Below are 27,982 nucleotides of genomic sequence, written 5' to 3' on the forward strand. Positions count from 1 at the left end.
AACTTCTCAGAATAATAAACCCACACTGATGCCAGTGTTTGATTTATAAAAAAAAATGCACACAGAGGGCATCTTAGAGATACCCCCTGTATATTACCCAATTGTTCAGTGCAGGACTGACTGGTCTGTGCCAGCCTGTTGCTGAGAGAAGAGTTTCTGACCCCATGTGGTGAGGGCCTTTGTGCTCTCGGAGGACAGAAACAAAAGCCTGCTCTGGGTGGAGGTGCTTCACACCTCCCCCCCTGCAGGAACTGTAACACCTAGCAGTGAGCCTCAAAGGCTCAGGCTTCGTGTTACAATGCCCCAGGGCACTCCAGCTAGTGGAGATGCCCGCCCCCTGGACCCAGCCCCCACTTTTGGCGGCAAGTCCAGGAAAGATAATGAGAAAAACAAGGAGGAGTCACTGGCCAGTTAGGACAGCCCCTAAGGTGTCCTGAGCTGAGGTGACTCTGACTTTTAGAAATCCTCCATCTTGCAGATGGATGATTCCCCCAATAGGATTAGGGATGTGCCCCCCTCCCCTCAGGGAGGAGGCACAAAGAGGTTGTTGCCACCCTCAAGGACAGTAGCCATTGGCTACTGCCCTCCCAGACCTAAACACACCCCTAAATTCAGTATTTAGGGGCACCCCAGAACCTAGGAAACTAGATTCCTGCAACCTAAGAAGAAGAGGACTGCTAAGCTAAAAAAAAAAACCTGCAGAGAAGACGGAGACACCAACTGCTTTGGCCCCAGCTCTACCGGCCTGTCTCCCCACTTCTAAAGACACTGCTCCAGCGACGCTTTCCCCAGGTACCAGTGACCTCTGAATCCTCAGAGCACTGCCCTGCTCTAGAAGGACCAAGAACTCCAGAGGACAGCGGCTCTGTTCACCCAAGACTGCAACTTTGTTACAAAGGAGCAACTTTAAAACAACTTGCGTTTCCCGCAGGAAGCGTGAGACTTGCTCCTCTGCACCCGACGCCCCGGCTCGACTTGTGGAGAATAAACACTTCAGGGAGGACTCCCCGGCGACTGCGAGACCGTGAGTAGCCAGAGTTGACCCCCCTGAGCCCCCACAGCGAGGCCTGCAGAGGGAATCCCGAGGCTCCCCCTGACCGCGACTGCCTGCTCCTCAGATCCCGACGCCTGGTAAAAACTCTGCACCAGCAGCCCCCAGGACCTGAAAGATCGGAACTCCAGTGCAGGAGTGACCCCCAGGAGGCCCTCTCCCTTGCCCAGGTGGTGGCTACCCCGAGAAGCCCCCCCCACCCCTTGCCTACCTGCATCGCTGAAGAGACCCCTTGGTCTCCCATTGATTTCCATTGGAAACCCGACGTGTTTGCACACTGCACCCGGCCGCCCCCGTGCCGCTGAGGGTGTACTTTCTGTGCTAACTTGTGTCCCCCCCGGTGCCCTACAAAACCCCCCTGGTCTGCCCTCCGAAGACGCGGGTACTTACCTGCTTGGCAGACTGGAACCGGGACACCCCCTTCTCCATTGAAGCCTATGTGTTTTGGGGAACACTTTGACCTCTGCACCTGACCGGCCCTGAGCTGCTGGTGTGGTAACTTTGGGGTTGCTCTGAACCCCCAACGGTGGGCTACCTTGGACCCAAACTTGAACCCCGTAGGTGGTTTACTTACCTGCAAGAACTAACAAACTCTTACTCCCCCTAGGAACTGTGAAAATTGCACTAAGTGTCTAGTTTTAAAATAGCTATATGTGATTTATGTGAAAAGTGTATATGCTATTTTGATTACTCAAAGTTCCTAAAGTACCTACCTGCAATACCTTTCATTTAAAGTATTACATGTAAATTTGAACCTATAAGAAAATATATGTTCGGTGGCATGTGTAGCTGCAGATACACATGCTGTGCATAGTCCGCCGTCTGGTGTTGGGTCGGAGTGTTACAAGTTGTTTTTCTTCGAAGAAGTCTTTTCGAGTCACGAGACCGAGGGACTCCTCCTACTTTGGTTCCATTGCGCATGGGCGTCGACTCCATGTTAGATTGTTTTTTTTCCGCCATCGGGTTCGGACGTGTTCCTTTTCGCTCCGTGTTTCGGGTCGGAAAGTTAGTCAGAATCAACGGAAAATTAGTCGGTATTGTTTCGTTCGGTATCGGGTTAGATTAGAATCAACACCGAATCTTGAAGAGCTCCGGTAGCCCTTCGGGGTAATTTCGATCCCCCGTCGGGGCCTGGTCGGCCCGACCGCGTGCAAGATCGAGACTGATGGAACGGACCCCGTTCCGATTCTGTCCTAAATGCCACGGTAAATATCCCTATACAGACCAACATTTGGTCTGTAACTTGTGCCTGTCACCCGAGCACAAAGAAGAAACGTGTGAGGCCTGTCGAGCGTTTCGGTCGAGAAAAACGCTCCGAGACCGAAGAGCCAGAAGGTTGCAGATGGCGTCCACGCCAACAGGACAACAACGGTTCGAGGAAGAGGGAGAAGAAGAAACATTCTCCATCCACGAATCGGATTCCGAAGAATTCGACGTCGAAGAAACCGTGAGTAAGACGTTGAAACAAGCATCACACAGAAAAACAGACAAGGCCCAGGGGAGGCCACTGCCGACAGGCCATGGCTCAACCCATAAAGTAGGTGACCGTCCATCGGCACCGAAAAAGGGCGAGCTGGTGCCGAGATCGTCCGACTCAGGTCGAGACACAGGCACGCAGCAATCTCGGGACCGAGATACTTCCTCAGAAAAGGGTCGACACCGAGGCAGCGGCACCGAAGCTGCTCGGCACAGAGATAGCGGCACCGAAGATGGTCGACGCCAAGAAGGTTCGACACCGAAAAAGAGGAAAATCTCTTCGGAGCCGAAAACAACAAAAGACACGTTTTCGGTGCCAAAACGCCCAGCAACCGAACCGAAAGCCAGTTCCTACTCAGAAGAACACTCACTGTCCTCCCAACTTCAAAAACACAGATTTGAGGAGGAATTACAAACAACAGCTGTAGATCACACGCAAAAGCGGATCTTTATACAAAGTGGTACAGGGAAGATCAGCACCCTTCCCCCAATCAGAAGAAAAAGGAAACTAGATTTCCAACAACAAGAAAAAACACCACAAGCAAAAGTGGTGAAGAAGGTAACTCCACCACCCTCTCCACCACCGGCAACTCATATCTCACCGCCACAGACTCCGTCACAATCGCCAGCTCATACCACCATGAGCCAAGATGACCAGGACGCATGGGATCTTTGACGCCCCAGTATCGGACAATAGCCCTGAGTCGTACCCCACTAAGCCCTCACCACCTGAGGACAGTACAGCGTATGCTCAGGTGGTAGCTAGGGCAGCAGAGTTTCATAACGTATCGCTACATTCAGAGCCGATCGAGGATGACTTCCTTTTTAACACCCTGTCCTCCACCCATAGCAATTATCAAAGCCTTCCTATGCTCCCGGGAATGCTAAGGCACGCTAAACAAATCTTTAAGGAGCCAGTTAAAAGCAGAGCAATAACCCCAAGGGTGGAAAAGAAATACAAGGCACCACCCACAGACCCTGCTTTTATTACATCACAACTGACACCAGATTCAGTTGTCGTAGGAGCAGCTCGTAAAAGAGCCAACTCGCACATATCAGGCGACGCACCACCTCCTGACAAGGAGAGCCGAAAGTTTGATGCAGCCGGGAAAAGGGTTGCAGTACAAGCTGCAAATCAGTGGCGCATCGCCACCTCGCAGGCACTCCTAGCGCGATATGACAGAGCCCATTGGGACGAGATGCAGCATCTCATCGAGCACCTCCCCAAAGAATTCCAACAACGGGCAAAACAAGTGGTTGAAGAGGGACAAAACATATCCAACAACCAAATCCGTTCTTCTATGGATGCAGCAGATACAGCTGCAAGAACTATCACTACTGCTGTAACGATAAGGAGGCACGCATGGCTGCGCACATCCGGCTTCAAACCTGAGATACAACAGGCAGTGCTCAATATGCCGTTCAATGAACAACAATTATTTGGACCAGAAGTGGACACTGCAATTGAAAAATTAAAGAAAGACACTGACACAGCTAAAGCCATGGGCGCACTCTATTCCCCGCAGGGCAGAGGCACATTTGGCACATTTCGCAAAACTACTTTCAGAGGAGGGTTTCGAGGTCAAGCCACCACCTCACAAACAACACCGTCTACCTACCAGGGACAGTATCAAAGGGGAGGCTTTCGGGGCCAATACAGAGGGGGCCAATTCCCACGAAACCGGGGAAAATTTCAAGGGCCCAAAACCCCTCAAAACAAGCAGTGACTCACAAGTCACTCAACCCCTTCACACAACACCAGTGGGGGGAAGACTAAGCCAGTTCTACAATTCTTGGGAGGAGATAACAACAGACACTTGGGTCTTAGCAATTATCCAACATGGTTATTGCATAGAATTTCTCCAACTCCCTCCAAACGTCCCACCGAAATCTCACAAAATGTCCAAACAGCATATAGACCTTCTAGGACTAGAAGTTCAAGCATTACTGCAAAAAGACGCAATAGAATTAGTACCAAACACACAAAAGAATACAGGAGTTTACTCACTGTACTTTCTAATACCGAAAAAGGACAAAAGTCTGAGACCAATATTGGATCTCAGAACACTAAACACCTACATCAAATCAGACCACTTTCACATGGTCACCTTACAAGACGTAATACCACTACTGAAACAGCAAGACTACATGACCACGTTAGATCTAAAAGACGCGTATTTCCATATACCGATACATCCCTCGCACAGGAAATACCTAAGGTTCGTATTCGAAGGAATACTTTACCAATTCAAAGTGTTGCCATTCGGCATAACGACAGCACCAAGAGTCTTTACAAAATGTCTAGCAGTAGTAGCTGCACATATCAGGAGGCAGCAAATACACGTGTTCCCGTACCTAGACGATTGGTTAATCAAAACCGTCTCGCTAACAAAGTGTTTACACCACACAGATAATGTTATACAAACCCTTTACAAACTGGGTTTCTCCATCAACTATGCAAAGTCACACCTTTTGCCGTGTCAAACACAGCAATACTTAGGAGCGACAATCAACACAACAAAGGGAATAGCCACTCCAAGTCCACAAAGGGTTCAAAATTTTCACAAGGTGATACAAGCTATGTATCCAACACAAAAGATACACGCAAAGATGGTCTTAAAACTCCTAGGCATGATGTCCTCATGCATAGCCATTGTCCCAAACGCAAGATTGCACATGCGGCCCTTACAACAGTGCCTAGCATCACAATGGTCACATGCACAGGGTCACCTTCTAGATCTGGTGTTGATAGACCGCCAAACATACATCTCGCTTCTATGGTGGAACAGTACAAATTTAAACAAAGGGCGGCCTTTCCAAGACCCAGTGCCACAATACGTGATAACAGATGCCTCCATGACAGGGTGGGGAGCACACCTCAATCAACACAGCATCCAAGGACAATGGGACGTACATCAAAGAAAGTTTCATATAAATCACCTAGAATTGTTAGCAGTATTTCTAGCGTTGAAAGCATTCCAACCAATGATAACCCACAAATACATTCTTGTCAAAACAGACAACATGACGACAATGTATTATTTAAACAAACGGGGGGAACACACTCGACACAGTTGTGTCTCCTCACACAAAAAATATGGCATTGGGCAATTCACAACCACATTCGCCTAATAGCACAGTTTATTCCAGGGATCCAGAACCAGCTAGCAGACAATCTCTCTCGGGATCACCAACAGGTCCACGAATGGGAAATTCACCCCCAAATCCTGAACACTTACTTCCAAATGTGGGGAACACCTCAAATAGATCTATTTGCAACAAAAGAAAACGCAAAATGCCAAAACTTCGCATCCAGGTACCCACACCAGCAATCTCAAGGCAATGCTCTATGGATGAATTGGTCAGGGATATTTGCATACGCTTTTCCCCCTCTCCCTCTCCTTCCATATCTAGTAAACAGATTGAGTCAAAACAAACTCATTCTAATAGCACCAACATGGGCAAGACAACCTTGGTATACAACACTACTAGACCTGTCAGTAGTACCTCATGTCAAACTACCCAACACGCCAGATCTGTTAACACAACACAAGCAACAAATCAGGCATCCAAACCCAGCATCGCTGAATCTAGCAATTTGGCTCCTGAAATCCTTGAATTTGGACACTTAAACCTCACACAGGAATGTATGGAGGTCATAAGACAAGCTAGAAGGCCATCCACTAGACACTGCTATGCAAGTAAATGGAAAAGATTTGTTTGCTACTGCCATAATAATCAAGTTCACCCATTGCATGCATCTCCAAAAGATGTTGTAGGGTATTTACTACATTTGCAAAAGTCAAATCTAGCTTTCTCTTCCATAAAGATACATCTCGCAGCAATATCTGCATACCTGCAAATTACTCATTCAACTTCCCTATTTAGAATACCTGTCATTAAAGCATTTATGGAAGGCCTAAAAAGAATTAATCCACCAAGGACACCACCTGTTCCTTCATGGAACCTCAATATTGTCTTAACAAGACTCATGGGTCCACCTTTCGAACCCATGCACTCTTGCGAAATGCAATATCTAACGTGGAAAGTTGCATTTCTCATTGCCATTACATCTCTAAGAAGAGTAAGTGAAATTCAGGCATTTACTATACAAGAACCATTTATTCAAATACACAAAAATAAGGTAGTTCTAAGAACCAACCCAAAATTCTTACCAAAGGTCATCTCACCGTTCCACTTAAATCAAACAGTAGAATTGCCAGTGTTCTTTCCACAGCCAGACTCAATAGCTGAAAGAGCACTACATACATTAGACATTAAAAGAGCACTAATGTACTACATTGACAGAACAAAACTAATTAGGAAAACAAAACAACTATTTATTGCATTTCAAAAACCTCATACAGGAAATCCAATATCAAAACAAGGTATAGCTAGATGGATAGTTCGATGCATCCAAACCTGCGATCTTAAAGCAAAGAGACAGCTGCCTATTACACCAAAGGCACACTCAACCAGAAAGAAAGGTGCTACCATGGCCTTTCTAGGAAATATTCCAATGAACGAAATATGTAAGGCAGCAACATGGTCTACGCCTCACACATTTACTAAGCACTACTGTGTAGACGTGCTATCTGCACAGCAAGCCACAGTAGGTCAAGCTGTACTAAGAACTTTATTTCAAACTACTTCCACTCCTACAGACTGAACCACCGCTTTTGGGGAGATAACTGCTTACTAGTCTATGCACAGCATGTGTATCTGCAGCTACACATGCCACCGAACGGAAAATGTCACTTACCCAGTGTACATCTGTTCGTGGCATTAGTCGCTGCAGATTCACATGCGCCCACCCGCCTCCCCGGGAGCCTGTAGCCGTTTGGAAGTAATCTTCAACATTTGTACATTTGTAAATATATTACTTTAACCTTCATTTTGTACATACTTATTCATTCCATTGCATGGGCACTATTACTAACATACACAACTCCTACCTCACCCTCTGCGGGGAAAACAATCTAACATGGAGTCGACGCCCATGCGCAATGGAACCAAAGTAGGAGGAGTCCCTCGGTCTCGTGACTCGAAAAGACTTCTTCGAAGAAAAACAACTTGTAACACTCCGACCCAACACCAGACGGCGGACTATGCACAGCATGTGAATCTGCAGCGACTAATGCCACAAACAGATGTACACTGGGTAAGTGACATTTTCCTTTTCTATACAAAAACCTATTGGCCTGGAATTGTCTCCGAGTGTGTGTTCCTCATTTATTGCTTGTGTGTGTACAACAAATGCTTAACACTACTCCTTTGATAAGCCTACTGCTCGACCACACTACCACAAAATAGAGCATTAGTATTATCTCTTTTTGCCACTATCTTGCCTCTAAGGGGAACCCTTGGACTCTGTGCATACTATTCCTTACTTTGAAATAGTGCATACAGAGCCAACTTCCTACAGTTGTCTTTGCCAGGGCCTCCTGGTCAGCGCCTACAGCCTGTTTCTGAAACCTATCTCCCCCATTGATTTGTATTGGGCACCCAACTCAGTGTTGGCACTCTGCACTTGTCAGCCTCTGTGCTGCTGAGGGTGTAAGATTGGTGCTGCCTTGTGGTTCCGCGGTTCTTACCCTAATCCGCGGAGGCTGGGTTACAAAACCGCTTTACTCACCTGTGAGCAGCAGCTCTTCGATTACACCTTTTCTCCATTGGATAACATTGGTGCCAGATTCCGGGTTTGAACCCTGCACCCAGCCGCCCATGCCGCTCGAAGTGCAGAACTGCTGCTTACCTGACCCTTGCCTGATGCTGATTCTTCATCCTGAAAACCAAGACTGTAAGTCGTACCTATTTGCAAAACTGCTTTAATTGCGCTGTTGATTTTTTAAACTGAAAAATCGCTCTTAAAAAACGTACTTACCTTTTTATGAATTTCTGGGTCTTAAAAATAAATCTTCCAAGAAGCTTGTTTTTGTAAAATTGGTATGATCTCTTTTTTGAGTCGTGTGTCAGTTATTAATCACTGTGTGTATAACACTTGTCTTCCACTACTGTGTGTTAGGCCTAAGGCTGCTCGACCACACTACCACAAATAGAGCACTTTGAGTTTACATTGAGCCCTGTACACTTCTGGGGTAATCTCTGGACTTTTTACAAGTTATAACCACGTACTAGTATATCATATAAAGAGCTGACTTCCTACACAGTCCAAAACTCTCTATATGAACTTTCATTTCAGTACTGTAGACTTAGTAGATGAAACCCACTTACATAGAAAGCTCTAAGTCTAGTAACATTTGCAGTATGTAACCAGGGCGCTATAGGAACGATCAATCATGTATTCTTTTGTTTTGCCTGTCTTCCAGCTAGGAGAAAATGGTTCCTTCCAGTATGTTGCTTGATGGGATTCAGACACTGTAAGCCTGATTTGAGAGTACTGCACACTGACACCTCACCCTTTATAGTGTGTGGCCTGAGCAAAGTTTTATATTGCCTTTGGCTTAAGAGAAAAGTGCAGGCCTGAACTTATAATTTATTCCGTATAATAGATTCTACATTGAACTGACACCATGGCACACACGGCCAAGTCAGTGGCTGTAGCGCACTTACTATTATTTGATGTATATTCGTCTGTGCTTCTTGGGGACCTCCAAAGGTATAGATTTGCTGTGATTTTCTTCTTATTTTTTTTTTATTTTTTAATTCATAGTATTTAATATTTGAATATTGCATTTAATGTTGTATCATTTAAGGTATAATCACTTGAAGTGCTAGTGCGGCTACTAATTTGATATACAATTTTCAGCAACAGGCTAATAGAGGTTGTATTCATAATCTGAATCGTATGTCGAATTGATGTGTGTTTTTTTTTCTTTTTTTCTTCTTTTTTTTTATCCTTCGATGTATGGCATTTTATTTTGTGTTATTTGGGCATGACCGCCAATAAACACGTAATTAATGAATGAATTGCAAACTCTCCTTGTCCAAGACTGGGTTATCATTAATATTCATAAACACTAAGTAAAATATCTGGTTATCCCCAATATATGGAGTTGTAAAATAAACTTGATTGAACAGTAAAAAAACAAAACAAAAAAAAAGACCTTGAGTTTCTCAGTGTTGACATTTAGTGATGTGAAGGGTGATGTGACTCCATATTCAACAACATTGAAGCGTGATGTCCTGATTTTAAATTGGGTAGACAAACAATATTCTCAACATCAAAGGATGTCCCTCCTCCGTTGTGTCAGATGGTCCAACCATTGTACCCATTTCAACATTTAAACCTTCAACATTGATCGTGAATGGAGTGCATGTCCAATGATTGTGCCTCATACTTTTAACAGATTCCACCCTTTTAAGATTCTCCTCTGTGGTAGGCCTTTGGGAGATGACAACAGAGTCCTAGACAAAGGATATACTTCCAGAGAAAGTGCTCTTCATAAATAGTTGAAGGCATTATGAAAACATTGCAAAAGTTGGAAAACGGCAGACCTTTTGAAGTGATTCTCAGACGTTTTTACTAACATGATAAATGAATATATTAAATTGAAGAAACAGAACTATTTCTCTCAAAGAAAGCCGAAAAAACATAAGTATTCCGAGATCCTTCCCACACTAGGTAGAAGAAAAGAATTGAGTCTGTCCAGTAACTGCCAGTAAAAGGCATTTAGGGATCGGGCACTCCTTAAAGGAGCAGTGTCTAGTTTTCATTCTTTTTTTTTGTTTTTGTTTTTTTCCTGACGGAGGTGATAATGGGTGCAGAGGGAGGAAGCGTTTTCCCCTCCATTGATGTGTGTAGGAAGTTGGCTCTGTATGCACTATTTCAAAGTAAGGAATAGTATGCACAGAGTCCAAGGGTTCCCCTTAGAGGTAAGATAGTGGCAAAAAGATAATACTAATGCTCTATTTTGTGGTAGTGTGGTCGAGCAGTAGGCTTATCAAAGGAGTAGTGTTAAGCATTTGTTGTACATACACACAGGCAATAAATGAGGAACACACACTCAGAAACAAATCCAGCCAATAGGTTTTGTTATAGAAAAATATCTTTTCTTAGTTTATTTTAAGAACCACAGGTTCAAATTCTACATGTAATATCTCATTCGAAAGGTATTGCAGGTAAGTACTTTAGGAACTTTGAATCATTACATTAGCATGTATACTTTTTACATGAAACACAATAAGCTGTTTTAAAAGTGGACACAGTGCAATTTTCACAGTTCCTGGGGGTAAGTTTTTGTTAGTTTTGTCAGGTAAGTAAATCACTTACAAGTCTCAGGTTTGGGTCCAAGGTAGCCCACCGTTGGGGGTTCAGAGCAACCCCAAAGTTACCACACCAGCAGCTCAGGGCCGGTCAGGTGCAGAGGTCAAAGAGGTGCCCAAAACGCATAGGCTTCAATGGAGAGAAGGGGGTGCCCCGGTTCCGGTCTGCCAGCAGGTAAGTACCCGCGTCTTCGGAGGGCAGACCAGGGGGGTTTTGTAGGGCACCGGGGGGGACACAAGTCAGCACAAAAAGTACACCGTCAGCAGCGCGGGGGCGGCCGGGTGCAGTGTGCCAACACGCGTCAGGTTTTCAATGGTTTTCAATGAGAGATCAAGGGATCTCCTCAGCGTCGCAGGCAGGCAAGGGGGGGGGCTCCTCGGGGTAGCCACCACCTGGGCAAGGGAGAGGGCCTCCTGGGGGTCACTCCTGCACAGGAGTTCCGTTCCTTTCGGTGCTGGGGGCTGCGGGTGCAGAGTCTTTTCCAGCCGTCGGGAAATGGAGTTCAGGCAGTCGCGGTCAGGGGGAGCCTCGGGATTCCCTCTGCAGGCGTCGCTGTGGGGGCTCAGGGGGGACAACTTTGGTTACTCACGGTCTCGGAGTCGCCGGAGGGTCCTCCCTGAGGTGTTGGTTCTCCACCAGTCGAGTCGGGGTCGCCGGGTGCAGTGTTGCAAGTCTCACGCTTCTTGCGGGGAGTTGCAGGGGGTCTTTAAGTCTGCTCCTTGAAACAAAGTTGCAGTTCTTTTGGAGCAGGGCCGCTGTCCTCGGGAGTTCCTTGTTTTGCTTGAAGCAGGGCAGTCCTCTGAGGATTCAGAGGTCGCTGGTCCTTTGGAAAGCGTAGCTGGAGCAGGGTTCATTGGAAGGCAGGAGACAGGCCGGTAGGACTGGGGCCAAAGCAGTTGGTTTCTTCTGTTCTTCCTCTGCAGGGGTTTTTCAGCTCAGCAGTCTTCTTCTTCTTGTAGGTTTCAGGAATCTAAATTCTTAGGTTCAGGGAAGCCCATAAATACTAAATTTAAGGGCGTGTTTAGGTCTGGGGGGTTAGTAGCCAATGGCTACTAGCCCTGAGGGTGGGTACACCCTCTTTGTGCCTCCTCCCAAGGGGAGGGGGTCACATCCCTAATCCTATTGGGGAATCCTCCATCTGCAAGATGGAGGATTTCTAAAAGTTAGAGTCACTTCAGCTCAGGACACCTTAGGGGCTGTCCTGACTGGCCAGTGACTCCTCCTTGTTATTCTCATTATTTTCTCCGGCCTTGCTGCCAAAAGTGGGGGCCGTGGCCGGAGGGGGCGGGCAACTCCACTAGCTGGAGTGTCCTGCGGTGCTGGCACAAAGGGGTGAGCCTTTGAGGCTCACCACCAGGTGTGACAGCTCCTGCCTGGGGGAGGTGTTAGCATCTCCACCCAGTGCAGGCTTTGTTACTGGCCTCAGAGTGACAAAGGCACTCTCCCCATGGGGCCAGCAACATGTCTCGGTTGTGGCAGGCTGCTGGAACTAGTCAGCCTACACAGATAGTCGGTGAAGGTTTCAGGGGGCACCTCTAAGGTGTCCTCTGGGGTGTATTTCACAATAAAATGTACACTGGCATCAGTGTGCATTTATTGTGCTGAGAAGTTTGATACCAAATGTAAGGAAATGCCTCCTTGGCATGGTTACCCCCTGACTTTTTGCCTTTGCTGATGCTATGTTTTGAATTGAAAGTGTGCTGAGGCCTGCTAACCAGGCCCCAGCACCAGTGTTCTTTCCCTAACCTGTACTTTTGATTCCACAATTGGCACACCCTGGCATCCAGATAAGTCCCTTGTAACTGGTACCTCTGGTACCAAGGGCCCTGATGCCAGGGAAGGTCTCTAAGAGCTGCAGCATGTATTGTGCCACCCTAGAGACCCCTCACTCAGCACAGACACACTGCTTACCAGCTTGTGTGTGCTAGTGAGAACAAAATGAGTAAGTCGACATGGCACTCCCCTCAGGGTGCCATGCCAGCCTCTCACTGCCTATGCAGTATAGGTAAGACACCCCTCTAGCAGGCCTTACAGCCCTAAGGCAGGGTGCACTATACCATAGGTGAGGGTACCAGTGCATGAGTACTGTGCCCCTACAGTGTCTAAGCAAAACCTTAGACATTGTAAGTGCAGGGTAGCCATAAGAGTATATGGTCTGGGAGTCTGTTTTACACGAACTCCACAGCACCATAATGGCTACACTGAAAACTGGGAAGTTTGGTATCAAACTTCTCAGCACAATAAATGCACACTGATGCCAGTGTACATTTTATTGTAAAATACACCACAGAGGGCACCTTAGAGGTGCCCCCTGAAACTTAACCGACTATCTGTGTAGGCTGACTGGTTCCAGCAGCCTGCCACACTAGAGACATGTTGCTGGCCCCATGGGGAGAGTGCCTTTGTCACTCTGAGGCCAGTAACAAAGCCTGCACTGGGTGGAGATGCTAACACCTCCCCCAGGCAGGAGCTGTAACACCTGGCGGTGAGCCTCAAAGGCTCACCCCTTTGTCACAGCACCGCAGGACACTCCAGCTAGTGGAGTTGCCCGCCCCCTCCGGCCCCGGCCCCCACTTTTGGCGGCAAGGCCGGAGAAAATAATGAGAATAACAAGGAGGAGTCACTGGCCAGTCAGGACAGCCCCTAAGGTGTCCTGAGCTGAGGTGACTCTAACTTTTAGAAATCCTCCATCTTGCAGATGGAGGATTCCCCCAATAGGATTAGGGATGTGACCACCTCCCCTTGGGAGGAGGCACAAAGAGGGTGTACTCACCCTCAGGGCTAGTAGCCATTGGCTACTAACCCCCCAGACCTAAACACTCCCTTAAATTTAGTATTTAAGGGCTCCCCTGAACCTAAGAATTTAGATTCCTGCAACAACAAGAAGGACTGCCTAGCTGAAAACCCCTGCAGAGGAAGACCAGAAGACAACAACTGCCTTGGCTCCAGAAACTCACCGGCCTGTCTCCTGCCTTCCAAAGAACTCTGCTCCAGCGACGCCTTCCAAAGGGACCAGCGACCTCTGAATCCTCTGAGGACTGCCCTGCTTCGACGACGACAAGAAACTCCCGAGGACAGCGGACCTGCTCCAAAAAGACTGCAACTTTATCCAAAGGAGCAGCTTTAAAGACCCCTGCAATCTCCCCGCAAGAAGCGTGAGACTTGCAACACTGCACCCGGCGACCCCGACTCGGCTGGTGGAGAACCAACACCTCAGGGAGGACCCCCGGACTACTCTACGACTGTGAGTACCAAAACCTGTCCCCCCTGAGCCCCCACAGCGCCGCCTGCAGAGGGAATCCCGAGGCTTCCCCTGACCGCGACTCTCTGAAACCTAAGTCCCGACGCCTGGAAAAGACCCTGCACCCGCAGCCCCCAGGACCTGAAGGACCGGACTTTCACTGCAGAAGTGACCCCCAGGAGTCCCTCTCCCTTGCCCAAGTGGAGGTTTCCCCGAGGAAGCCCCCCCTTGCCTGCCTGCAGCGCTGAAGAGATCCCTTGATCTCTCATTGACTTCCATTGCGAACCCGACGCTTGTTCTAACACTGCACCCGGCCGCCCCCGCGCCGCTGAGGGTGAAATTTCTGTGTGGGCTTGTGTCCCCCCCCCGGTGCCCTACAAAACCCCCCTGGTCTGCCCTCCGAAGACGCGGGTACTTACCTGCTGGCAGACTGGAACCGGGGCACCCCCTTCTCTCCATTGAAGCCTATGCGTTTTGGGCACCACTTTGACCTCTGCACCTGACCGGCCCTGAGCTGCTGGTGTGGTAACTTTGGGGTTGCTCTGAACCCCCAACGGTGGGCTACCTTGGACCAAGAACTGAACCCAGTAAGTGTCTTACTTACCTGGTAAAACTAACAAAAACTTACCTCCCCCAGGAACTGTGAAAATTGCACTAAGTGTCCACTTTTAAAATAGCTATTTGTGAATAACTTGAAAAGTATACATGCAATTGAAATAATTCAAAGTTCCTAATGTACTTACCTGCAATACCTTTCAAACAAGATATTACATGTTAAATTTGAACCTGTGGTTCTTAAAATAAACTAAGAAAAGATATTTTTCTATACAAAACCTATTGGCTGGATTTGTCTCTGAGTGTGTGTACCTCATTTATTGTCTATGTGTATGTACAACAAATGCTTAACACTACTCCTTGGATAAGCCTACTGCTCGACCACACTACCACAAAATAGAGCATTAGTATTATCTCTTTTTACCACTATTTTACCTCTAAGGGGAACCCTTGGACTCTGTGCATGCTATTCCTTACTTTGAAATAGCACATACAGAGCCAACTTCCTACACCAAACTTCCCAGTTTTCAGTGTAGCCATTATGGTGCTGTGGAGTCCGTGTTTGACAGACTCCCAGACCATATACTCTTATGGCTACCCTGCACTTACAATGTCTAAGGTTTGGCTTAGACACTGTAGGGGCACAGTACTCATGTACTGGTGCCCTCACCTATGGTATAGTGCACCCTGCCTTAGGGCTGTAAGGCCTACTAGAGGGGTGGCTTATCTATACTGCATGGGCAGTGTGAGGTTGGCATGACACCCTGAGGGGAGTGCCATGTCGACTTACTCGTTTTGTTCTCACCAGCACACACAAGCTGGTAAGCAGTGTGTCTGTGCTGAGTGAGGGGTCCCCAGGGTGGCATAAGATATGCTGCAGCCCTTAGAGACCTTCCCTGGCATCAGGGCCCTTGGTACCAGGGGTACCAGTTACAAGGGACTTACCTGGATGCCAGGGTGTGCCAATTGTGGAATCAAAAGTACAGGTTAGGGAAAGAACACTGGTGCTGGGGCCTGGTTAGCAGGCCTCAGCACACTTTCAATTCAAAACATAGCATCAGCAAAGGCAAAAAGTCAGGGGGTAACCATGCCAAGGAGGCATTTCCTTACAATGTGTATATATATATTTTTTTTGCCGTTTAAAAGCAAATTTCATGTTGCAGTATAGATGTATGCGTTGTGCGTGATTGGAAATGGCAGGAAAAATGAGCCTTAGGTATTTGAGACAGTTAAGCACCTCACCAACCACTTGATTTCACATCTTATAATAACACATAGTAGCACTTCAGCCATTAATAAGCTAACCTGTTCAGAAGTTATGCCTGTTTACAAAATTTCTAGAGCGTTCAGCTACTCTGAGTGTCCCAGTGCTAGAGATCCCATGAATCTGCAAGCCCCCAAAAGATTTGCAAAAGCCCTCCTTCGTAAGCAGTCCCAAACCGCCAGGTTTTAAGAACCTTACGAAACGGAGATTCATTTTCAGTTTTTCAAAGCTGCAAATGGAGCTGGTTCCAGGAATGGGCTGCCAGATAAGAGAAGGAGTATTCCCACCCCCACCACAATCCAGCCTTAATTTTAGAAATAAATATTAGCGCTGCATCCGATGAGTGAAGTTTAGAAGAGTTGTTTCTAGATGAGAAGCTAAAGTGCAAGACCCCAATAATGGAGCCTACAAAACGGCCATTTGAAGCCACCCAATACTAGGAAAGACACACACCTAGCTAAATAACACAACGTAAGTGACCATTCCGTATAGAAACCTGAAAATATCAACATCACAAGAACAATGCAGCTGGCACAGCATGTATCCCTTAACGCTGCAAACGTGAATTGGTTGGTGATAAGTCTCAAAACCTGCCCCCTTTTCTCTATTCCTGTAATTGAGTTGCAACTAGAGTTAAGCAGTTAGGTGCAAAGGAGTATTGAAAGAGTGAGAATATCCAACTACAAGCAAAACGCAATATGTAGATGAAACACACTACACCAGTAGACATCTGTGCTCCTAGGAAGAGTGCTCCTTTTATAAGGAGTATGAGCACACCAGCATAGTTTGAGGGGAAAAGTTTCACAGCTCCACCATCCACTTTAGGACCAACCCATCACAACACAACTTACATTACCTAGTGGCCATTTGAAATTGTAGATGTTGATATATTCATGAAGTCGGCAAACACACCAGTGTGTTCCCCAGGAATTGCTTTACTTGTATCTTGATAGACAAATATTTCTATTCATCCTTGAGTGCTGTGTGTGTAAAAAGACCTGCTCTGGGTGCTTTAAAGATGTGCCGAAATTCAGTTAGGGAGCGCAGAGAGTATTTTTGAAGTTTCTCCTCATACTGCTGGGTGAATGAACTAGCCTGTTCTTTTATATTTCTCTTACTTTATTTATTGGATGTTTTGGATGCAAACCTTTTTTTTACACAGACTTCATTTAATTAAACGTGGCACCCAAGGAAACTTAATGTGGACTGCTTTATTTAATTCAATTAAAACCGTTTTCTTTTCCTTTCATCCTACTCTGTAGATGGTGACCATTGTAGACCCTCACATCAAGATTGACAGTGGCTACCGGATTCACAATGAGATCCGCTCTAAGAATTTTTATGTGAAGACAAAGGATGGCAGTGACTACGAAGGCTGGTGCTGGCCAGGTATTGGTTTGAGAAAAGGAAGTGGAGGATATGTAGAGGAGTCGAGAGAGGTGGTGATCTGGGCAAGGCTGCTTGCCAGGCGTAGGCTCATAGAATGGGGGGGGGAATCTGGGTTGACTGCAGAATTGTTTGAAGAAGTGTGCATGTGTGAGTAAAGTGAACAATGTGAGCTTCTGGGAGATGGTGAGATTTTTAGAAATTATATTTTCACAACTATCTCTTCCTTTTGACCAGGCTCTGCTGGGTACCCAGATTTTACAAATCCAGAGATGCGTGCCTGGTGGTCAAGCATGTTTTCCTACGATCAGTATGAGGTGAGAGCAAGGTTTGGGAAAAGTCCCTGTCTGGGAAGGAAGGGGTCAGCAAGCTGAGTGGCTCACTAGTTTTGAATAGTTGGCTTCAGCATTTCCCACACATTGTATTAAAGTCTGTCCACAGGTTGTGGTAAAAGAGTAGCATTGCACAACTTCTACATTTATATTTTTGTGAGGCTGATGGAGGTTAGGGAGCAAAGGGTTTGGGTGGGGCTGCTAGAGACCCTTCTAGGTAGGAGAAATATAATCTTCTAGCATTGTGAGCTTGTACTGGGTTACTGATTAAAGTGCAATAAGGTTTCAAGGATAAAGGGCTATTTGTGATGGGCAGTATAACACTGCCTTTCTTTGACTTTACTCTTTCCATTCTCACATCTTCCCAGGGATCAATGAGCAACCTGTTTGTCTGGAATGATATGAACGAGCCATCTGTCTTTAACGGACCTGAGGTAACAATGCACAAGGATGCAGTGCACAAAGATGGATGGGAGCACCGAGATGTTCACAATCTATATGGCCTCTATGTGGTAAGTAGGACTGGAGCAGGATGATAAAAGGACCACGAGACCTTCCGCTGGGCACCACTCATGAACAAGGATATTAGCTAGTATGTTTGGCTGCAACACATCTGGTGATGGTGCCATTGCTACACTTTGTGAGCGCACGTAATTGGCCGTATGTAAACGTTGGAGAACATTCCCACATCAGGGGACTGTATTGTATCTTTGGAGAGGGTTGCTTTCATTGGACTGCGATCTGGTTTTCTGGGCAGAGCCTTGAGATAGATACATTTGTTTTAGAATGGTGGCCCAACCAGTGACTTGCAGGCCCTCTTCGGTGGGAGTTAGTATGAAGGAATGCAAGTGTGGAATTAGACAGTTGACCAGTGTCTACATCTAGTCGATAGCAAGCTACCAGTAGCTCCCAGACACCTCCAGAGTGGCTTGTGGCCAGAGTACATTTTTAAATAAGGCACAGGGTCACATTTTCCTTCTAAAGTTAAGGGAACGCTGTGTTTAATTAGCATTATTATCATCAGTTGCAGATACCAGAGCCTGATAACGAGCAGTGCTCAGTCAGATTTACGACCCAGCCTGCTGCTGGGGCACAGAGGTGAAGCACTGGGGCTCTTCACTCTTAAATAAGTCCTTGTCAACTCAATATTGGAGGGTGATAACAAAAGGATATTTCTGAATGCTGTTAAATGGGTGAAAATGAAAAATTACTTAAATTATTGTTTAATCTTCATTTTAATTTTCTGCCATTTCAAAGTGTCACTTATACAAATGATGAGACCTCTTGTTCCTAGTGGTTAGGAGGCATTGCGGCATATGTTTATCTGAAAAATACAGTATTTTGTTTCTTCAATTGGGTGAAATATAAAGTGCAGAAAGATGTTCCATATTTTTAAAATGTTTGCAGGATATTTTTCTGCACTTTAAATTTCTTCCATTTTACAAAAAAGGTTGTAGGTTTGTTATACATCTAACGGTGCCATATGCGGTGAAAGGTATTTCCTGTGCCACAAGTACATACAACACAGGCTGTTGGTCGCCCATACATCCCATTCATATGCACACATGTTCATACATCCCCCAAAAGACCACGCTGTCACCGACACACATGGCTTCCCTGTCGTAGTGCCCCTTATCAAAGTATTTTGTTCGAGCCACTGTATCTGGCTGTATGGACATTAGGTTTGAAGCTGGCAGTGGGGGTGTCTGTTAACAATGCAGAAGTTTAGTTTTTAGTAGCTCACTATGATTTTTCACTGATCAAAAGTAGCTCTCGCTACAGAAAAGGTTTGGAGACCCCAGCAGTAGAATAACCCAGAAGGTGTTGAAGGTGAGGCCAGCTAACCTCTCCCACTACACCATCCCTCAGATGATAGAAGAGCTTAGCTGGCTACAAATGATATACGAGGGCTGGGAAGCTGAGTGTCAACGAGGAAGGTATGAGTACAAGCTATGTTTCACATGGGGGTATTCTCCTTTGACTGAAATTTCTTTTACATCCCCCATCTCGCCTAGCAACAAGCCACTGCAGAGGGTCAGATCCAGCGGTCCGGCGGTAATGAGCGACCTTTTGTCCTGAGTAGAGCCTTCTTTGCAGGATCTCAGCGCTTCGGTGAGTGTTTCCAGATCATTCGGGGGGGGGGGGGGGGTTTAGTAGACATGTGCACTGGGAGGACTCCTAGGTCTGGGCCATAGTGGTGGTATTTAAAGTATACCAATGCTACTCACATAGGACAGTGCCTACTGTAGGCTCAACTTTGAGGAGAAAGAAGATATGTATATATATGTGTGTGTGTGTGTATATATATATATGATCTTTCTCCTCAAGGTTGAGCCTATATATATATATAAACTCCCCTTGTGAAAAAAACATCTTGTGACTACACAGGCAAAGGGCTTGTCGATAGAATTATTGCAGCCTCTAATGTTTGCATGTTTTTTACCGTTTTCTTGATGCAGGAGCAATTTGGACAGGAGACAACGCTGCTGAGTGGGACCACCTGAAGATTTCTATTCCTATGTGCCTGAGTCTGGGGCTAGTAGGGATTTCTTTCTGTGGAGGTGAGCTGGCAAGAGGAGCGTGGGATGAATATAAAGATGGGTTGAAGCCCACATGCTAAAGGGTGCGGTAGATAAACATCAAGAGCCGGATGAGGGTGAAAAGTGGTAAAAATAAAGCAGTGTAAATGTGTTTCAGGTGAGTTAGATAGTTGTTCAGTATGTAGTTATAGGAAGGGTGGGAGGGATATGCAGCATGAGTGGACACAAGCGCTTTTGTGCTTTTGCTACATTTGTGAACATTTTGACCCAAAACGTCCGTTTCTCAAACAGTGGGTTGAGAGATGATTTTTGGTGTGCTGTGAAAGGCCAACTAATAAATAAAGATGCCTTTAAATTCTGTATTTATGTTGTCACATTTGCTGCGCTTCAAAGAGAGGTCAAATGTCAGGCTATTTGTTCTAATAAATTGCTACTTATATTTTTTAACTTCTCTCACTCTTCAGTCTGAGAAAGAAAGGTAAAGTGAAATATGACAATCTCGGTGAGCTACAGGGATTTGAAAGGAAAGGCTGTCGGATGTCATTTTTTTGCACACAGGAGAACATGTAAATACCTGTAAAAGAACTCTACATGTTCTGCAGCTAGGAAAGAAAAAATAAAACACATTTTATTTGTAATTCTGATGTGTGATAGAAACCAAGTTTTAATAGGATCAAAACACTTTATTTGTTGTGTGCAAATGATAAACGTTTGCTGAAACCAGATTTCAGCATATTATTTAGGTGCAGTATAGTTGTATCAGTAAAACTGTGCCTGTGCAAATGAAGTGGCCACATGAGTGGAAAATGTGCTGTCTGTAAATAAGTGTTCTACCCCCGATGCCTTACTTACTTAAAAAATCGCCTTACTCGTCATTTAAGCTAGGTGGGTCGGAAACGTCTGTAATTATTTAAAAAAAAATTGGGTTGTGGTTCTAAAAAGTTTGGAAAGCACTGCTGTACATAGTTTACATTGTCGCTGTTGTCTCCGTATTCTTTGTGCCACATTGGTAACCCAAAATGGATGGGAAAACAAAGGGAAAAGTTGAAAAGTGCAGCTACTATCTGCACAAGGATCAAGAGTGATTGAAGCATAGATGTTTATGATTATAGCATGATAGAGTCCTGAACTTAGTTGGGTAAGGTATTGTACCATACCCTGTAGCTTCCTGCCAGCTTTCTTTGTGTTTTTGAGCTGAGATACAGGAAGCTTTATGAAGTAATTTCACAGTGGCTGTTATAGAATGTCCATTGCTTTAACACCATTACAACACCTGTGATGTTTGGTGTATAAAAGCCTGGTGAGGAGCTGGTCCAGATGGAGACATTTTATATTGTGACCCTCTGACTTAACCCACTTTCGTGCGTTTGGGTTCCTAGTAATTATGTTGTCTGATCTTAAGAGCGTTATCCCTGTTAATCTAATATGTATTTCTTCCTCTTGTTTGAAGGTGTATTGGCAGTGTAGGAAGCTGGATCTTTATATAGTATACCAACATACGGTATGCTGTGTAAAAAGTCCAGGTGGAGAGGGCCTTCTTTTCAAATCCTAAGTGTTGTATTTGTGATAGGGTGGTCGAGCAGCTAAAAATAACACTTTTTATACATTTTGTAACACCAAGAACTTTGCTATTGGGTAAGTACTTTTCAAGTTAGCAATTTTGAAGTATACAACAAATACACTTGCATTGACTTTAATGCTGTTATGTTATCCTATAGGGAAAAAAGCATATACTGCATATGTGTACTTGGCCATGGCGTACAGGACTGTTCTTCTTGAGTTAGGGTTAGCATGGGGCAAGTTCTAAGGCAGCACCAATAGGTCACTTCAGGAGCCCCTGGGGCGCATGGTTGCAGAGGTGCTTTACAGCGTTGGGGGCCCTAAAGTTATCCTATGGAGAGGAAACCTATGCACCATATGGGTACTTAGGGGTGACTTACAAGACTGTTGTCCTGGAGTTGAGGCAAGTATGGGGCAAGGCCCAAGCCAGCGCCAACAGGTCACTTCGGGAGCCACTGGGGCATCTGGTTGCAGAGATGCTTTTCCATGTCTTGTGCCCCAATGTTATTCTATGACGAAGAAATATATACTGCATATAGGTACTTAGCTGCAACTTATGGGACTGGTCTTCAGAACTTGAGGGAAGTGTGGGGCAACATCCAAGGCAGCATGAACAGGTCACCTTGGTCAGCTCTGTGCCGTCCGGGGGCAGAGGTGCTTTCTTGCATTGGGTGCCCCTTTAAAGTCAATGGGGAATGGTCCAATTTGAAAGGTGTTGCAAGAAGGGACTGGTGGGCTAGTCCGGGTAAACCCACATTGGGGCTCGGGTCTTGTGCTTGCAGAGAAACTGTTGATCCACCTGAAGTTGGGTGGGGGGGCCCTCATGTGCAGTGGTGCTTTGTCCAGCAGGGTTCGTACTGCTGAATACTCGTTTTTGTAGTTGCCTGTGAAAACCGGATGCAGGTGTGGACTTGGGGGGGACTAGTCAGGCCAAACCCAAAGGAGGGCTCAGCTCTGGAAGTTCTCGGGACCACGTGGGCACCGTTGGTCCACTTCTCAGGCTATGAGACTTGGGTGCAGTGGTGCTTTTATGCCTCGGGTCATGGCGGTGAAGAGGCTCTCGCAGGTTCCTGCTTTTCCTGCAGACAGAGGCTGCAAGAGGCGACTAGCGGGGCCAGTCCAGCTAAACATATAGGGGGCTCAGCTCTTGAGAGTCTCTGGGTGCTAGGGACACAGTCTGTCCTTCTGTACCCAGGGTGTGGGACTCTGGTGCAGATGTCTTTGGTCTGGGGGGGTAGCGGCAGTCAGATGTACCCTTTTTTTTCGGTGCCTGCGAAGTAGATCCACTACTGGGAGATGCTGGCTGTTTATCGAAGTGTTGGCCTTTCTCACAAGGCTTTTGGAGGTTGCACAGCGGCAGGACGAGTAGTCACAGTTGTCGGGAGCAGCAGACAGACCAGTATGTTTGGCATCCGGTCAGTCGTACGTCCTCAGGTCTTGCTCCTTCAGCTCTTCTTTGTCCTCCTTTTGGAGTCAGTCGGATCAGAGTTCCTGGTATCAGGGAGCCACCTAAATATTGTATTTAGGGACATTAAGGGGAGTGATGGCTGTAACCAGTGGGCTACTTAGCCCTGGGTCACTACACCCCCTATATGACCACTTCCTGTGGAGAGTGGTCATCACCCTGTCCCAGAGTTCCTAACGCCACCATTGTAGGAAAGTGCCCCTTTTTGACATGGTCACCCCCATTTCTTGCCTGGTAAATGATGCAGTTTTGACTGAAAGTGCACTGGGTTCCTGCTAACCAGGTCCTCAGTGCCTGATCTTTCCTAAAAACTGTGTAATTGTTCCTTCAGTTGGCAATACCTTTGGCCCCCCGGAAGTCCCTAGTAAATAGTACCCAGGTACCTATGCCCTGGGTACTAAAGAGGGTGCCCAAGGGCTGCAGAGTGTATTGTGCCACCCTCAGGACCCTGAATCGAGCACATGCAGACTGCAATTGCATGAGCAGATATGCCCCTGCTATGCGTCTGTCAACTCTTAGACAAAGTGAACAGGGAAGCCATTTTAAATACATGTGCTGGCCACTGACCACTACAAGTTCCCCAGCTACACGATGGGTTCCCTGAAAATAGGGTTGTTTGATATCAAACATCTCATATTATTAAACCCTCACTGATGCCAGTGATGGATTTATTAATACATGCACCCATAGGGCACCTTCAAGGTGCCCCCTGAAAACCTACTAACTACCAGGGTCCGGACTGAATAGTTTTAGGCAGCCAGCCACCACCAGACATGCTTCTGATCCCTTAGGGGGGAGAGCCTTTGCTCTCGGGCGTTCAGAAACAAACCCTGCTCCGGGAGAGGTGTTTACACACCCCAACAGGATGACCTGCAAATATGCATTCCAAGAAGGGGGCTTCAAAGAAGCCTACCGCCTTGGTATGCATATCTGGCTTTTCTCAAAGGAGAGATGCCAACCCCTCTGCCCCAGGGCCCATTTGGCACCGGGACAGGCGGGAAATTTCGTATTCAGGGAGGTGTCCACCCCTCAGGTCTCTCCCACCCCTAAGGTGGCCTGCCTGATGTGGACACAACATTTAGAAATCTACCTTCTGGGTGTTGGCAGAGTTAGGAACTCTTGGAGAGTTATGCCCACTTCCCTCAGTAAGTGGTCATATAGGGTGTGTAGTGGCCACAGGGGTAAGTAAGTCATCGGCTAATTCCCCTACACTCCCCAAAACGCCCCTAAATTTAGTATTTAGGGGAGCCCATGGCACCAGAAAATCTGATTCCTGCTGACCTATGAAGAACACCACTCAAGAACCGCAAAGGCAAAGCCAGAGGAAGAAGCACCTGACTTGGCCCCAGCCCTGCTGGCCTGTCGCAGATTTGTGCCAAAGTCGACTCGTCCTGCAAGCTGCTCTGTTTCCAAAAGCCTGGAAGGATCGCTTGCCTTCAACAAAGACCCAGGAACTCCTGTGGAGCAATGTAGCTTTTTCCCTGCATCTTGCAGTCACCCCAAGAAACCTGAGAGGACTCTAAACCGCAAAAACCCAACATCAGAAAGCACCACTGCACACGTGCCGCCTAGCTTGAGCTGAATTGGATCAACAATGCCAATGTCCTCCAGAGACAAAGCCCATCTTGAACTTGCCCACTGTGGACTCACTGACGCCGCCTGCAGTCTCTTCCCCCTCAATCGCAAGTGCTCCCAGTGGAGAAAACCCAATGCATCAGGACACCTCTGCAGCCATCAACCCTGGCCCGTGGAGAAGTGGACTGATGTGTCTCTCCATCCCTGAGCATCTCAAGACTTGGACCCAATTGTTGGTTCCCCCCAGACTGGACTCCCACACACATGATGGTGGAAATCTTTCTTTCACGTTCACTTCAGGTAACCCACCCTAGGGGTGTGACTAGCCTGCAAGTGAAACACGCCTCCTGGCTATCTAATTTTCCCCCTGCCTAGATGCCAAATTGGCCTGAGGGTAGCGGGTGGCATCCTCCAAGTCTGGGGGAAGCCAGGCTCGCATATCAAAGTTGATGTGCTCTTTGAAACTCCCTGCCTTGCCTTGACATGGTAATTTACTAGGTTGCTGGTGAAGGTGGCAGGCAGAGCTCTCACCTCCTAGGTGGTCAGAAACTCTGCTGTGGTGGCAAGCTGGCCAGTACCCTAGAGGACTAGTAGGTTTCAGGGGGTACCTCTAATGTACCCTCTGGGTGTAGGTATTAATAGATCCTAAACTGTAATCAGTGTGTGTAGGAAGCTGCTCTATTATGTGGTATGTCAATACCGTGTAAAGGGTCCAGGGGTTCCCCAGTGAGTGGACAGGGCTTGCTAAGCAATCCCAAAGTAAAAAGTAGTGTTTAGGGGTAGTGTGGCTAAGCAGTCTTAAACTTAACACAGAGGAGTGGAAGAAAAATGCACACAATAGTCATTAAATGAGACACACGACTCAAAAAGGATTCCACACCAATTTATAAAAATAGTAAGTATCTTTATACATGTGTAGGCATCAGAGAACAATCATTCAGGTAAGTACGTTTTAAAATGGGAATTCTTTTTACTTTAAAAAGTGGACTCAGTGCAATTTCTGAGTTCTGTAATGTTATCCTATGGGAGGAAAATCAAGATCTGCAAACAGGTCTTGTAAGTCGCTGTACTCTACCTATCTCCAGGAGCTAATGTGAGTAGTGGGCAAGGTCCAAGGCAGCACCAGCAGGACACCACCAGCGGCACAGGCGTTACCGGGTGCAAAGTGCAAAACTGCGTTGGGTGCCCAGTGCATTTTAATGGAGATTGGTCTCTGAAAAGAGGCTGCAGGCTCTGGCCAGCAGGCCAGTCTGGCTGAACTAACAGCAGGGCTCGGGCCTCTTGATGCTCGGGCACAGGTAGGCACCTTTGGTTCTCTTCTTCACAGCTCAGGAGCAGTGGGTGCCGAGGTAACTTCAGGTGTTGCGGTTTTCTTACCGGACCAATCGCAGTAGAGGCAGGTTGCATGCAGAGGCTTCATTGGGGAGTCCAGGAGGGGTGAAACCATGATGAACTCTGCTCTGGAAGGCTGGAGAACCTTGTTGGTGCCAGTGGTCCACTTCCATTCAGGTCGGAGATGGCAGGTGCAGTGGTGACTTCAGGTGTCAAGTTTTGGTGGTTCCAAAGACTTCAGAGTCCCTCCTTTCAGTGTTCGCTGGTGAGCAGGTCTGATATTCACAGGATGTCTTGAGTCTTTATTGAAGGCAGGCAGTACTCCAGGATTTCTGTGTAGGAAAGTAACATCTTTGACCTAGTTACCCCTGCTTTTTGCCTGGTGTCAGGGTGTTTAGACTGTAGTACTTTGGGATCCTGTTAATCAGGACCCCAGAATCTGTGTGCTCTCCTCTAACTTAAGTTACTGGTAAACTATTACACGCCACAAATGGCATTCTGGTGCACTCCTTTAAGTCCCAAGTATATGGTACTTAGGTACCCAGGGCATTGGTACACCAGGGGTCTCCCATGGACTGTAGCATGTATTATGCTGCCCATGGGAGCTGTAGGAAGTTGGCTCTGTATGTGCTATTTCAAAGTAAGGAATAGCATGCACAGAGTCCAAGGGTTCCCCTTAGAGGTAAAATAGTGGTAAAAATAGATAATACTAATGCTCTATTTTGTGGTAGTGTGGTCGAGCAGTAGGCTTATCCAAGGAGTAGTGTTAAGCATTTGTTGTACATACACATAGACAATAAATGAGGTACACACACTCAGAGACAAATCCAGCCAATAGGTTTTGTTATAGAAAAATATATTTTCTTAGTTTATTTTAAGAACCACAGGTTCAAATTTAACATGTAATATCTTGTTTGAAAGGTATTGCAGGTAAGTACATTAGGAACTTTGAATCATTTCAATTGCAGGTATACTTTTCAAGTTATTCACAAATAGCTATTTCAAAAGTGGACACTTAGTGCAATTTTCACAGTTCCTGGGGGAGGTAAGTTTTTGTTAGTTTTACCAGGTAAGTAAGACACTTACAGGGTTCAGTTCTTGGTCCAAGGTAGCCCACCGTTGGGGGTTCAGAGCAACCCCAAAGTCACCACACCAGCAGCTCAGGGCCGGTCAGGTGCAGAGTTCAAAGTGGTGCCCAAAACGCATAGGCTTCAATGGAGAGAAGGGGGTGCCCCGGTTCCGGTCTGCTTGCAGGTAAGTACCCGCGTCTTCGGAGGGCAGACCAGGGGGGTTTTGTAGGGCACCGGGGGGGACACAAGCCCACACAGAAATTTCACCCTCAGCGGCGCGGGGGCGGCCGGGTGCAGTGTTAGAACAAGCGTCGGGTTCGCAATGTAAGTCAATGAGAGATCAAGGGATCTCTTCAGCGCTGCAGGCAGGCAAGGGGGGGCTTCCTCGGGGAATCCTCCACTTGGGCAAGGGAGAGGGACTCCTGGGGGTCACTTCTGCAGTGAAAGTCCGGTCCTTCAGGTCCTGGGGGCTGCGGGTGCAGGGTCTTTTCCAGGCGTCGGGACTTAGGTTTCAGAGAGTCGCGGTCAGGGGAAGCCTCGGGATTCCCTCTGCAGGCGGCGCTGTGGGGGCTCAGGGGGGGACAGGTTTTGGTACTCACAGTCGTAGAGTAGTCCGGGGGTCCTCCCTGAGGTGTTGGTTCTCCACCAGCCGAGTCGGGGTCGCCGGGTGCAGTGTTGCAAGTCTCACGCTTCTTGCGGGGAGTTGCAGGGTTCTTTAAAGTTGCTTCTTGAAACAAAGTTGCAGCCTTTTTGGAGCAGGTCCGCTGGCCTCGTGAGTTTCTTGTCGTCGTCGAAGCAGGGCAGTCCTCAGAGGATTCAGAGGTCGCTGGTCCCTTTGGAAGGCGTCGCTGGAGCAGAGTTCTTTGGAAGGCAGGAGACAGGCCGGTGAGTTTCTGGAGCCAAGGCAG

At 46.9% G+C, this 27,982-nt stretch overlaps 1 protein-coding gene across 2 annotated transcripts in view; it reads left to right on the forward strand.

Moving 5' to 3' along the window:
- The window catches only part of GANAB (glucosidase II alpha subunit), a 216,565-nt gene that overhangs the window by 91,618 nt on the left and 96,965 nt on the right, over window positions 1-27,982 (forward strand). For both annotated transcript variants that reach the window (XM_069207037.1, XM_069207038.1), the window contains 5 exons: window positions 17,077-17,203; window positions 17,438-17,517; window positions 17,901-18,044; window positions 19,548-19,644; window positions 19,992-20,093. In XM_069207037.1, coding sequence (XP_069063138.1) covers window positions 17,077-17,203; window positions 17,438-17,517; window positions 17,901-18,044; window positions 19,548-19,644; window positions 19,992-20,093 — 550 coding nt within the window. The remainder of the gene's footprint in view (window positions 1-17,076; window positions 17,204-17,437; window positions 17,518-17,900; window positions 18,045-19,547; window positions 19,645-19,991; window positions 20,094-27,982) is intronic.

This window comes from Pleurodeles waltl, chromosome 9 (assembly GCF_031143425.1).
Source record: "Pleurodeles waltl isolate 20211129_DDA chromosome 9, aPleWal1.hap1.20221129, whole genome shotgun sequence".
In the NCBI taxonomy this organism is placed as follows: Eukaryota; Metazoa; Chordata; class Amphibia; order Caudata; family Salamandridae; genus Pleurodeles; species Pleurodeles waltl.